General features: G+C 44.0%; 1 protein-coding gene across 1 annotated transcript in view; it reads left to right on the forward strand.

Annotated features, from left to right (window-relative positions):
- LOC139536090 (peroxisome proliferator-activated receptor delta-like) overlaps positions 1-14,855 on the forward strand; it is a 51,955-nt gene that overhangs the window by 25,100 nt on the left and 12,000 nt on the right. The window contains exons 2-5 of the mRNA XM_071336239.1: positions 1,899-2,376; positions 12,039-12,190; positions 12,378-12,516; positions 12,652-12,872. Of these exons, the coding sequence (XP_071192340.1) occupies positions 1,965-2,376; positions 12,039-12,190; positions 12,378-12,516; positions 12,652-12,872 (924 nt within the window). The 5' untranslated portion in view covers positions 1,899-1,964. The remainder of the gene's footprint in view (positions 1-1,898; positions 2,377-12,038; positions 12,191-12,377; positions 12,517-12,651; positions 12,873-14,855) is intronic.

Genomic DNA, 14,855 nt, shown 5'->3' on the forward strand with positions numbered 1-14,855 from the left:
CTTCTAAAGCCATGACTTCATTGTCTGGAATTTTCCGAAGCTGTTTAAAAGCACAGTCAACTTAGTGTATGTAAACTTCTGACCCACTGGAATTGTGATACAGTGAATTATAAGTAAAATCTGCCTGTAAACAATTGTTGGAAAAATTACTTGTGTCATGCACAAAGTAGATGTCCTAACCCACTTGCCAAAACTATAGTTTGTTAACAAGAAATTTGTGGAGTGGTTGAAAAACAAGTTTTAATGACTCCAACCTAAGTGTATGTAAACTTCCGACTTCAACTGTAGTCAGTCGCACAACTGAATGCATTCAACTGAAATGTCTACCCCGTTTAACCGAACCCCTCAATCAGAGCGGTGCGGGGGGCTGCCTTAATCGACATCCACATCATCAGCGACAGGGGAGCAGTTGTTGTTGTTGGGGGTTAGGGATTCAAACCAGCAACCTTTCGCTTACTGGCCCAGCGCTTTTAACTGCTGCATTCAGGCTGTAATGCAACAAAATGTGTCAAGGGGTACGAATACTTTCTGAAGGCACGATCTCCTAATAATATTGCCAGTTTGATGACTTGTGATTGGATGACAACAAGCTACACGCGCCACTCATGGAAAGCAAGAGCACCAGCTGCATAAATTATAAAACATTTCTCTCTCTGCAGGAAGCGCAATGTAGACCATCTGCATAAACTGTATAACTGATCAATGCAGGTTATTTAATGGTAAACAAAAACAAATCCTATGAAATGACGTCAACACATATTGGAGGAGTTACTGGCTAGGTAACAGTGGCTATCTTAACTAACGAACTAGCTACATCGGTCGCGGCGCGCATGACCAGAATGGCACATCGATGAACCGCGAAAGGCACATCCCATTTCTGTTAGAAAATTGAGAAAGAGGAGGAGTTGGACTGTTTTGTGCCCAAAATCAACCTTTTAAGAACAATTTTCCATTTGTCACATTCCTAGTCTATGGTATTGTCTCTTCCCTCTTTTAAACTCACCAGACAAAGACTTGGTGATCCCCCATGAAATCAGCCCAATAGCCTGTTCATATGAACCCTATTTCCACTTGGCAAACGCACACACACACTCACTCACCCACATGAACAGCGACCCAAGGCCAGTGGGGGAAAGTCCATGGCTGTTCAGCAGGAAGTACGGAATGTGGGAAAAGGTCAGTGGTGCTAGCTGATCCGCAGAGTCTCCCTACACACACACACACACAAACAGAGAGTGTCTTCAGCTCAGGGCTCTCCGTCCCAACAAGTGCCTGTAGAAAAACACCAGACTTGCCTGCCCCAGGACCCACATGTGCTGGGGCTTGGAGGCTAGCCCACTCACTGTGTGTGCTGTATGTGTTTCTCTCTGAACAACAAGGCCTACACATTGATGCCAATGGGTTAGCTTATTCTTTCTCTCGCTACTCTTTTTATCTCCCCCTTTTTCTATCTTCTCTCTGTTAGTGATTAGCTGAGAGAGAATTTCAGTGATTTAGAGTAATTTAGAGTCTTAACAGCTGGCTCTCCTCAGCAACAAACTAACTCCAGGCCTGCATCAAAAACCTCTAACCTGGCCCATATGCTATGTTTCTGTGGGGGAGGCTGTTTCTGTCTCTCTGGGTTGGAGGTGTGCTGGTTAAGGCTTCCTCATCTGCAGAGGGATCTGGTGAATGAGACCAGATCAAAGTCTCTGTTATTACAAGTGTTTCCAGAAGAGACTGTGCCGGTTACACTGTTCCATGTTCAAGCCTTTCATTGTCTCTCAATGTGTTGTTTTAACTGGGGAGAGGTGTTTCATGGATCTGATTGGATGTCTAACTTTGTAAAAGGCATTTCGATTGAACAGTCACTGTATTCTGTGATAGCAGCTCTGATTGGCTGTTCCCCTCCTCCCCAGCAGGGCGGCGATGGTGTTGCCATGACCGAGGGCGGCTGAGAGTCAGGGGAGAAGCTACGCAGCACCATGGAGGGCACCAGGGCCGCCGTCTTAGCACCGGTCAAAAGCAAAGCCCCTCGACGGGATCGGAAGCGGCGTGTCGGGGCTTTGGTAAGGAAAGGGGGAGTCTGCCGGAACGGGACCACCTCCCCACATGGGGAGTGCACATCGGACGGAGCGAGGGGGCTTGAGTCCTCCTTGGAGGTGCTAAAACCATCCCTGCTGTCGAAGGGGCTGGGAGAGAGAGTGGGGGAGAAGGAGGGGGTGCGAGGAGCAGAGGTGTCACCTGAGAGGGAGGAGGGCCTTGGCTCCTGGGACATGAAGTCTCATGACGAAGAGGTTGTGCAGCAGGAGCAAGAGGATCAGCAGGAGAAGGGGAGTAGTAACAACCACAGCACCTCTAATACGGACAGCCCTGCCCTCTCCAGTAGCTGCACAGGTGAGACACACACACACACAAGACCTGGGTTCAAATACTATTTCAAGTATCAATTACTTTCACATACATTTCATGGTAAGTATTCAGATATTTATTATTTGAATATTGGCATGTATTTGAAAATACTCATACAATTAAATACACTCCCATCCCCATGGTATTTGAAAATACTTTCAAATAGTAGGCTATTTATAGGGAATTATTTGAAAATACTTTCAAATACTTCCAATTAGGGCTGTGACGGTCCTGCAATTTTGTATACGGTTATTGGCCAACCACATGACCACAGTCACCGTTATAATTGTTGGAATGTTTTTTTATAATATTTTTTTTTAGATTCACAGTTTCCTCTCTCTGCTCCTGACTGCATGTGCTGCTGCTACTGCTGCTGCTGCTGCTGCTACTGCTGCTGCTGCAGGGAGGGGAGGTGTTGTCCAGGCTTGTTTGCTACAACACCTTGCTTGTTTCAGCGAGGAGCAACAAAGTTTCATCATATTCTAAAGAGTCCATGTTACTGCGGGAACAGACTCAAGCGTGCAAATGCCAGGTCGTTCCATCTTCAGTTAGCTGGTCGTTCCACACAACAACAAACGGTTTTGATGTTTTTGGTGTGTTTTATACGGTATTTATACAGTATTTGTGCCAGCCCTACTTCCAATAGAAGTAGTTGATTCAGGCCACATTATTTGAAAATACTCAAATAGACAGAAAAAATATCAAATACACATGTATTTGAACCCAGTTGTTGATGATTAGTGAAATGTGGCCCACCTTGTGGGCTACATCTGTTTTGATCGTGGTTGTTCCTATAGCATAAACACAGCATCACCTTTTACGCTATTTATTCTCACAAAGGAAAGTCCCTGTGATGTTTACCTTTAGACATAGCGCCTATAACCCAGTCCCCTCGTTGACTTGAGAGAACTCTGTGTTCCAATCAAGAACTGTGTGCTGATCTATAATTTAAACTTCTAAATTATGTTCTGACATAAAACTCAGTGTGTTGATCTAGAACTGTGTTTTTTTGGGGGGGGGGTTCTACATATATTTATTACGTTTTTACACTCGGTGTGTTAATCTAGAACTCAGTGTTCCAATATACAACTCGGTGTGCTGATGATCTAGAACTCTGTTCTGACTGTACAGTAGGCTTTTATCTCTGTATTTACACTCACCAAGATAAAAGTAATCCTCAGGCGCCTGGCATAATTTTCAAGCTAAATGTGAAGGCATTTAATACTCAGATTTGTATAATTAAAAAAATTTGAAGTGAGGAAATTTTCCCATGGAGGACAAAAGCTACAGTGTGACCAGTCACGGCCGATGTGACCATGCCTGGAAAGAGAGGGTTTTATGTGATTGTTACTTTACAACAATTAACTCTCCACTGGGGTCATTGTGGTGAGAAAAGTCATAATGAAATCCTCAGACGGTGCAAAGACTGCAACAATTTCTTATCACATACCCCCCCCTGCCCACTGTTAAACCTGGTGTCCTTTGACACTGATCCCCAGATATAATCGCTTGAACAGGGTAAACAAATCAAACTTAATTAAAAGTTCTTTCAAAAAAAAATGTCAATACTGTACACTTTACAAAACTCTCCCTTACAACGTCGATATAGCGTACCTTGTAGGGCTGACCCCAATTATTCGACTGGTCGATACGCTGTTGGTCGACCAAGATTTTAAAAAAATTAGCAGTAGAGTGTGTGTGTGTTTTATTTTTAGGGCACACGAGACACCGGTCTTATTCACGCCCATCTCAGTGAACTAGTCCATTGCGGAGGCCGAGACTAATCGATTGCAGAGGCCGCAGAGATGGCACAGTCCAAGAAGAAGGGGAGTGTGGATGCACAATGCACGTCTCTCTCTCGATTGTGTACTCTCCAGCCAATTTGCAGTGGTGTATAGTACTTAATTAAAAATACTTTAAAGTACTTTACGATTTATATTTGACTACTTTTACTTCTACTTCACTATATTCCTAAAGAAAATAATGTAATTTTTACTCTATGTTTTCCCTGACACCCAAAAGTAGTGGTGCCAGGACAGGAAAATGGTCCAATTCACACACTTATCAAGACATCATCCCTGGTCATCCCTACTGCCTCTGATCTGGCAGACTTACTAAACACAAATGCTTTGTTTGTAAATTATGTTGGAGTGTGCCCCTGGCTATCTGTCAAATAAAAAAAGAAAAGTACAATTGTTCTGTCTGGTTTGCTTAATGTAAGGAATTTGAAATTATTAATACTTTTACTTACATTTTAGCAATTCCATTTACTTTTGATACTTAACTTAATTTTAAGTATATTTAAAACCAAATACTTTTCGACTTTTACTCAAGTAGTATTTTACTGGGTGACTTTCACTTTTACTTGAGTCATTTTCTATTAAGGTATCTTTACTTTTACTCAAGTATGACAATTGAGTACTTTTTCCACCACTGCCAATTTGTGCACATTCGTTGTTCCATAACGTCTTTGTGTGAATTGTTTGTTTGGTTGTTAGTGTCTATCTATTCCCATTACATACACTACATGGCCAGAACTATGTGGACACGCCTTCAAATGAGTGGATTCGGCTATTTCAGCCACACTCGTTGCTAGACCTGCCCCGGACAACTGTAAGTGCTGTTATTGTGAAGTGGAAACGTCTAGGAGCAACAACGGCTCAGCTGTGAAGTGGTAGGACACACAAGCTCACAGAACGGGACCGGTGAGTGCTGAAGCACGTAGCACGTAAAAAATTGTCTGTCCTCGGTTGCAACACTCACTATGAGTTCCAAACTGCGTCAGGAAGCAACGTCTGCACAATAACTGTTTGCCGGGAGCTTCATGAAATGGGTTTCCATGGCCGAGCAGGCGCACACAAACCTAAGATCACCATGCACAATGCCAAGCGTCAGCTAAAGTGGTGTAAAGCTTGCCGCTATTGGACTCTGGAGCAGTGGAAATGCATTCTTTGGAGTGATAAATCGCATTTTACCATCTGGCAGTCTGACAGAAGAATCTGGGTTTCAAATCAAACATTATTTGTCACTTGCGCCGAATACAACGTGTAGATATTACTGTGAATTTCTTACTTACAAACCCTTAACCAACAGTGCAGTTCAAGAAAGAGATAAGAAAATATTTACCTAAACTAAAAAAATAACACTAACGAGGCTATATACAGGGGGTACCGGTACTGAGTCAATGTGTGTGGGTACAGGTTAGTCGAGCTCTTCTATACATGTAGGTAGGGGTGAAGTGACTATGCATAGATAATAACCAGTGAGTAGCAGCAGTGTACAATACAAATGGAGGGGAGGGGGTGTCAATGTAAATAGTCCGGTGGCCATTTGATTAATGGTTCAGCAGTCTTATGGCTAGGGGGTAGAAGTTGTTAAGGAGCCTTTTGGTCCTAGACTTGGCGCTCTGATACCGCTTGCCGTGCAGTATCAGAAAAAACAGTATGACTTGGGTGACTGGAGTCTTTGACAATTTTTTGTGCTTTCCTCTGACACCGCCTAGTATATAGTTCCTGAATGGCAGGAAGCTTGGCCACAGTGATGTACTGGGCTGTACGCATTACCCTCTGTAGCGCCTTACGGTGAGATGCCGAGCAGTTACCAGTCCAGGCGGTGATGCAACCGGTCAGGATGCTCTTGCTGGTGCAGCTGTATACCTTTTTGAGGATCTGGGGACCCATGCTAAACCTTTTCAGTCTCCTGAGGGGGAAAAGGTGTTGTCGTACCCTCTTCACGACTGTCTTGGTGTGTTTGGACCATGATAGTTTGTTGGTGATGTGGACACCAAGGAACTTGATACTCTCGACCCGCTCCACTACAGCCCCGTCGATGTTAATGGGGGCCTGTTCGGCCCGGCTTTTTCCTGTAGTCCACGATCCGCTCCTTTGTCTTGCTCACATTGAGGGAGAGGTTGTTGTCCTGGCACTACACTGCCAGGTCTTTGACCTCCTCCCTAAAGGCTGTCTCATCGTTGTCGGTAATCAGGCCTACCACTATTGTGTCGTCAGCAAACTTAATGATGGTGTTGGAGTTGTGTTTGGCCACGCAGTCGTGGGTGAACAGGGGGAGTACAGGAGGGGACTAAGTACACACCCCTGAGGGGCCCCAGTGTTGAGGATCAGCATGGCAGACGTGTTTTTGCCTACCGTTACCACCTGGGGGCGGCCCGTCAGTCCAGGATCCAGTTGCAGAGGGAGGTGTTTATTCCCAGGATCCTTAGCATAGTGATGAACTTTGTGGGCACTATGGTGTTGAATGCTGAGCTGTAGTCAATGAACAGCATTCTCACATAGGTGTTCCATTTGTCCAGGTGGGAAAGGGCAGTGTGGAGTGTGATTGATATTGCGTCATCTGTGGATCTGTTGGGGCGGTATGCGAATTGGAGTGGGTCTAGGGTGTCCGGGTGGATGCTGGTGATGTGAGTCATAACCAGCCTTTCAAAGCGCTTCATGGCTACCGAAGTGAGTGCTACGGGGTGGTAACCATTTAGGCAGGTTACCTTCGCTTCCTTGGGCACTGGGACTATGTTGGTCTGCTTGAAACATGTAGGTATTACGGACTTGGTCAGGGAGAGGTTGAAAATGTCAGTGAAGACTGTTAGGGTTCTTTTCCTCGTTTCCTTATCAATCAGTTACTCATTGGTGAAATTAGCATTATGACAATATTTTTTATTAAATCATTCAAAAACCTTTTAATGCAATTGTACACAGAAGTTGACAAACAGGAACATATCATGAATGTTGCTGAGTAAGTTCTGCATCAAACAAAAGGTCTCAAGTTGTTTTATTAAATCAAATTCCCGCCTTAGTGATGTCACTGACTACGTCATTACCTTTTTATTCCTGAGACCAAAACCCTGCATCCATAGCTATACAAACATAGAGTTTCAGTGTTTATCTAAAAGCTAGGCAATAAATGTCCCCTCCCCAAAGTAGATTTATTGTGGAATGTCTGACTAGTCTCTTATCTCCCACACTCCCCTGCAGAGTTCTCTGTCACACATTATAAGAGAGAGAGAGAGAAAAAGCAAACAACTGTGGAACAATTCTAAAACTATATAATGAATATATATATATTGTTAATCTGTAGTCTAGGACCCTATAAATGTAAGGAGGGAGGGGTCTTATAACCCCTCCCCTACTATTAATAAAACCTAAGCATAATCAATTATTCTAATTCATCAAACATTTTGGTACAACCCTTTTCATGACCCCTAGGTGAACCCGACAAGACCCTTGCCAGTTGGTCCGCGCATGCTTTGAGTACACTTCCTGGTAATCCATCTGGCCCTGCAGCTTTGTGAATGTTGACCTGTTTAAAGGTCTTGCTCACATCGGCTACCGAGAGCGTTATCACACAGTCATCCAGAACAGCTGGTGCTCTCATGCATGCTTCAGTGTTGCTTGCCTCGAAGCGAGCATAAAAGGCATTTAGCTCGTCTGGTAGGCTCGCGTCACTGGGCAGGCAGATGCCAGGAAAACGATACCCGCCCCAGTACATAGTGCCAACTGTAAAGTTTGTTGGAGGAGGAATAATGGTCTGGGGCTGTTTTTCATTGTTCGGGCTAGGCCCCTTAGTTACAGTGAAGGGAAACCTTAACACCTTAACAGCATACAACAACATTCTAGATGATTCTGTACTTCCGACTTTGGGGCAACAGTTTGAGGAAGGCCCTTTCCTGTTTCAGCATGACAATGCCCTCGTTCAAAGCGAGGTACATACAGAAATGGTTTGTTGAGATCAGTGTGGAAGAACTTGACTGTCCTGCTCAGAGCCCTGACCCGCAGCAATGTTCCAACATCTAGTAGAAAGCCTTCCCGCAAGAGTGGAGGCTGTTATAGCAGCAAAGCGGGGACCAACTCCATATTAATAACCGTGATTTTGGAATTAGATGTTCTATGAGCAGGTGTCCACATACAATCGATTGGTCGAACGAACAGAGGACTTTCGGTCGACCAAGATTTCTTTAGTCAGTGACAGCCCTAGTACCTTGTAAACAAATGGTCGGCAATTAGCCTTAACTGAATTTGCAGGCCTAGATCTCATCCACAAATGGCTTTAGAGAATGGTTAGCCCTGTGTCCTTGAGAGGCCCATTGACTTCTCCTCCAGATACAGACACCCTTTGATATGGAGCACTGCCTCTCTGTTTGTGTTTTACGGACGAGAGATCGTTATCTCCAGTCCACTTAAACACACACATAGTTACACCGCCATTCATGCGTGCATACTCACACACGCATGCACACCCTCACCAACTTACACACACCCTCAGTACATGGAGCAGTTCAATGTGTCTCGGTAAAGCGTTTACACCAACCAGTCAGACCAAACAGCTACTGTACCAAGAGGACACTGCTCTCACGGTTTCCTCCACCAGTGGCTCCTGAGACATCCTCCATGGTGTTCTATTAAAATCAATAGGAGACATTTTATGAGGTAGTGCAACAGAACTAGGTGGAGGTCTGGGAGTAATGGAATGAGAAACCTTGTTCTCTACAGGGCCATGTAGACATTCTCTCCTTTATTCTCCCGTATAGGACTCTTCTCTATTTCCTACAATCTGGTCGTATTTGGCCTCCTCTCCAAGCTCTGCCAACCTAAATGTTCCAGTCTGGTCAGTCGAGCTGTGTGTGTTTGTCTTGGCAGGTGGGAGATGGCACCTTCTCAAAGGAACTAATGTTGTTAGGATGCGGTCTGTACGACGGTCAGGTCAGTTGAGGTCTCTGTGAAGTTTTTTCTTTTTCGTAAAAACATTGAGAATGAGTCAGACTACACTACACTCTATTAGGGTTTCAAGTAAACAGTATCGCTGCAGACAAGCAACATCTAGTGTTTCCCTCGAAACGACTACACTCTTGTCACGCAACTTTGCCACTGAAACGTATTAATAACACCACTCTTCTCAGGCGCTGGACAACAGGCAGTTTAAGTACTGAAGGTAAAAATACTGGAGATGGAAAACATCTCTATCTACTCAGTGTTTGATAGTTTACCCCAAGGAGGCACATTAAGGTGGCAATGAGGTGCTTCATGTTTAAGCAGAGTTTACGTTATACGAATAGAAAAGCAAGTTCACTGAATTCCTCGTCATTAAAACCTAGTGTTGGACTGATACGCGTGCTTCTACACCTGCATTGCTTGCTGTTTGGGGTTTTAGGCTGGGTTTCTGTACAGCACTTTGTGACATCAGCTGAGAAGGGCTTTATAAATAGATTTGATTGATTGATGCACACTATGGCACTTTCTCAATGAATCTTTGCTAACATCTCCTCGCCTCCGTCTCAGCCATATAGGAGAAGACTCAAGGTCTCTCCCCACTGACCCTATTCTCCAATGTTTTTTGAGAAGGAGGCAAGGAAATAAGATGCAAGGAATGGAGGAAAGATTAATTGGGAAAGAGTCTCTTAGAGAGAGGAAAGTGGTCATGGATGAGGCATTGAGAACCCCCTCGGTTCTCTGTCAGTCTGTTCTCATTCTGGGGGAGTTACTTCTCCTCAGGCGCCTCGGCTTCCTCCCACACAGCGGAGCTCAGACCCTCTTCCTTCTCGCTCTCTGTGTGGCTCTCCGCTGCCCGGCCTGCCCCTGCTCTGCTGGGTTTCCCATGTTTTCATCCTGGCCTAGCCTAGCAATGTAGCCCTGCCGTCAGGTTAAACCTAGAATTAAATGGATAGATTAGAACACCCGTAACGTGGTCCTAAATTTTCAAGTGGAACATTGCATTGAAGTGGATTGTTCCTTCTACTCCATTCTGTTTCTATGGTGTGTAGCAGAGTGGATAGAACAGAAGGCTTTTGGTTACAAATTCTGAAATGGAATGTTGCCTTATAACGTAATGTCCCTCCTTGCTATTCTAGTTTTAAACAGGGTGTTGGAGAAATCCCCCTAGCAACAGAACGGATAGAACAGAACACATGGTTGGAACATAATGTGTGGAGTGGAACGCACATGGTTCTAAGTTCTGGAATGGAATGTCACTTTAATTCGATTGTCCCTCTTAGCCGGTGTTATTCTATGGTGTCTCCTACCCCTGGCATTTCTAGCATAGCTCATGGGCTCCACTGGGAGAACCCTTTGGCAGGCAGTGGCAGAGATTACATCTCAGAAAGGGAGCAGGCTGGAACTCACCAGCACTGGGCAGATCCTTGACACATACACATTTACACAGTGGTGGAAAAAGTACTCAATTGTCATACTTGAGTAAAAGTTAAAATACATTTTCTATTAAGGTGAGTCACCCAGTAAAATACTAGAGTAAAAGTCTAAGTATTTTGTTTTAAATATACTTAAGTATCAAAAGTAGCCAGGGCCACACCAACACTGACATTATTTACAAGCAAAGCATTTGTTTAGTTAGTCCGCCAGATCAGAGGAAGTAGGAATGACCAGGTTTGTTCTCTTGATAAGTGTGTGTGAATTTGACCATTGTGGGTGTCAAGGAAAATGTTTGGAGTAAAAAGTACATTATTTTCTTTAGGAATGTCATGAAATAAAAGTAGTCAAAAATATAAATGGTAAAGTAAAAATACCTCCAAAAACGATTTAAGTAGTACTTTAAAGTAGTTTTACTTAAGCACTTTACACCACTGCATTTACACATATAGAAACATGCACATAAACATGCGTGCAAGTGCACTCACGCCAAACTCCCATTGCACATAACAGTGGTGGGAAAAGTACCCAATTGTCATACTTGAGTAAAAGTAAAGATACCTTAATAGAAAATGACTCTAGTAAAAGTGACTGTCACCCAGTAAAATACTACTTGAGTAAAAGCATAAAAGTATTTGGTTTTAAATACAGTTAAGTATCAAAAGTAAATGTAATTGCTGAAATATACTTAACAATCAAAAGTAAAAGTATATAATATTTTAAAATTCATTATATAAAGCTAACAAGACGGCACCATTTTCTTGTTTTTTATTTATTTTTATTTACGGATAGCCAGAGGCATGCGCCAACACTCAGACATAATTTACAAACTAATCATTTGTGTTTAGTGAGTCTGCCAGATCAGAGGCAGTAGGGATGACCAGGGATGTTCTCTTGATAAGTGTGTAAATTAGAAAAAAAATCTGTCCTGCTAAGCATCCAAAATGTAACGAGTACTTTTGGGTGTCAGGGAAAATGTATGGAGTAAAAAGTACATTATTTTAGTGAAGTAAAAATATCAATAGTTAGTACAGATACCCCAAAAAACGACTGAAATAGTACTTTAAGGTATTTTTACTTAAGTACTTTAATCACTGCACATATACATAACATTGTTGAGGTAGTGTTGGTAAATGTACATATAGCCCAGTGATACACGCAAAGCCATAAATATACTGTCCAGACTGGTGCCACCAACATTAACTTTAACATTTTTAGTCTGACTCCAGTGTCATCCTTATCTCACTTCCATCTCTTTACAGTCACTCCAGTATTACAGAGAAATGCTTTCATATTACACACATTTCCATGTGGATTGCTAACTATATGAGTAATTGAACTGTTCAGTAATCCCAAATATAATACAAGTACATTTATATGACGAGGAGATGTTCCTTGTCTGGTAATGTGATCAGGAGAAACTCCTGTCCCTAGTTAGTCAGTCAGGGATTCAGAGCCCTAGAATAACAGAACCTTCCCTTATCTATCTTTCTCCAGATCTGTCCCAGACGTCGTCTCCATCGCTGTCGGACCAACTCCTCCTGGGTCGAGAGGATGGGACGGGGGCCGGGATCAATGTGGAATGTCGTATCTGTGGAGACAAGGCCTCAGGGTTCCACTATGGAGTACACGCCTGTGAGGGTTGCAAGGTGAGGAAGCAGTGATTGAAGGGATGGGAAGATCCCAGGAGGCTCCCAGAATGTGTTACGTAAAATCTATTGGAGCAGCTCTTTGCATAATTTATAAACTGTAAAGTCTACTGCTCTATATATCTAATAAAACCTTTCTCACTGTTTTTGCTTTCTTCCCCCCCTCTACTGACTCGGTTTCTCTCAGGGGTTTTTCCGGCGGACCATCCGTATGAAGCTGGACTATGAGCGCTGTGAGCGCAGCTGTAAGATCCAGAAGAAGAGCAGAAACAAGTGCCAGTACTGCCGCTTCCAGAAGTGCCTGCTGCTGGGCATGTCCCATGACGGTGAGACACAACCACCTTCCTCCTATTCTCACATGTTTACTGGAGAAAGTTGGGGATGTACCCCATCAGTGAGTACTTGTGAGTATCCCCAATTTATGGATGCAGACTAAAATGAGTTTTCCTGCTTGTTCCCAGCGATCCGGTATGGCCGCATGCCGGAGGCAGAGAAGAGGAAGCTGGTGGCGGGCCTCCTGGCGGGAGAGAAAGTCCCGACCACCAACCCTAATGGCTCAGATCTCAAATCCCTGGCCAAGCGAGTCAACAACGCCTATCTGAAGAACCTCAACATGACCAAGAAGAAGGCTCGCAGCATCCTCACCGGAAAGACCAGCTCCAGCCCAGTAGCGTATCCATATGTAAATGAAATATACTGAACAAAAATATAAACGCAACATGCAACAATTTGTAACAGTTTGAATGAGTTACAGTTCATGGAAATCAGTCAATTGAAGTCAATTCATTAGGCCCTAATCTATGGGTTTCACATGAGTGGGCCTGGGAGGGCATAGGCCCAACCACTGGGGAGCCAGGCCCAGCCAATCAGAATAGGTTTTTCCCCACAAAAGGGCAGATACTTTTCAGTTTCATCAGCTGTCTGGGTGGCTGATCTCAGACGAAGAAGCCAGATGTGGAGGTCCTGGGCCATGTGGTAACACATGGTCTGCGGTTGTGAGGCTGGTTGGTCGTACTGCCAAATTCTCTAAAATGACGTTGGAGGTGGCTTATGGTAGTAGAGAAATAAAAATGTAATTATCTGGCAACAGTCCAGGTGGACATTCCTGCAGTCAGCATTGCCGATTGCACTCTCCCTCAAAACTGGAGACATTTGTGGCATTGTGTTGTGTGACAAAACTGCACATTTTAGAGTTGCCTTTTATTGTCCCCAGCACAAGGTGCACAGGTGTAATGATCATTCCATTTAATCAGCTTCTTGATATGTCACACGTGTCAGGTGGCTGGATTATCTTGGAAAAGGAGAAATGCTCATTATTAACAGGGATGTAAACAAATTTGGGCACAAAATTTGAGAGAAATAGGCTTTTAAAATTTTATTTCAGCTCATGAAACATGGGACCAACACTTGCGTCTATATTTTTGTTCACTATACATATAATACTTTAACACCAGTTCCATACTCTTTCCATATGTAAATATTATACATTTGATATTTTAACTTCAGTTCCAGCGTCATACAGTACAGACACATAATACTTTAACACCATCTGTAGCCCAGTACTGTGTATACATAGTCTGCATACTGACTATAAAACATATGTTACCCTTAGACCAGCTCCAATTTTCATCTGTATTGACCTCCAAAGTCAATGTCAGTATGCGGGAATCTAATTAGCATAATTGTAAAAATCACCATCAAAATCTGTCAATTTAAACTAGAGATACATCCAAGATGGCGTAGCAGTCAGACGTCTTTGTCCTGTTGTGTCCCTTGTATATATCTTTTTCTTCGCATATCTTTTAAAAATATTTTCCTAAACCTCAACTTCTAAATACTTTCCTGCAACCCGCCTCACCCAATGTGGCGTGGATCTGCTTTTTTCTGAGGTATTTCTATTTACTTCGGATCTGGAATCCCTCAACTGAAGCTAGCCAGCTAACTACCTACCAGCTATCAGTTAGCAAACCATTGCTAGTGGTCATCAGCTAACCTTTAGCTCGGAAAGCTTTCGCCAGTTCGAACAACGTGACAGCGCATAACGGACCTATTTCTCTCCATATCCCTGGATTCCTACCGCAAACTCTGAACATTTTCATCTGGATCTTCGCAACTACCTAACCGCAATCCCGGGTGACCACTCCTGGCTAGCGTTTCCATCCCGGAGCAAGCACCAATTAGCCTGAAGCTAGCCCGGCCAGGGCTCCTGTGCTACCACCGAAGCCCACTTCTGGGCTACAATATCCGGAACCCTTCTACTGCCGGTACGGGGCACGGAACCCCGCCGATCCTCTACGACTGGAGTACCGACATAATCTGCCCTTGGATTCCAACAGGCCCCTCAGGCGCGAAGCCTGCTGAAGGCCCATTCTGCTAACCTGCTAGGCCTGCTAGCTACCTAGAGCTACTTGGAACCCTACTAATTCCATGACTGGTCTATCGACGTCACCGCAAGAAGAGGCAAAAACAGACTTACCCCCATCGCGGCGTCCCCCAAAGGCTAACTTGCTAGCCCCGGTCTGCTAACTGCTAGCTTGCCTGCCCCGGTCTGCTAACTGCTAGCCCCTGCTAACTGCTTGCTTGCTAACCCGGTCTGCTAACTGCAAGCTTGTCAGCCCCGGTCTGCTAACTGCTAGCTTGTTTAGCCCCGGCCTACTAACTGTTA

This window comes from Salvelinus alpinus, chromosome 12, assembly GCF_045679555.1.
Source record: "Salvelinus alpinus chromosome 12, SLU_Salpinus.1, whole genome shotgun sequence".
Lineage (NCBI taxonomy): Eukaryota > Metazoa > Chordata > Actinopteri > Salmoniformes > Salmonidae > Salvelinus > Salvelinus alpinus.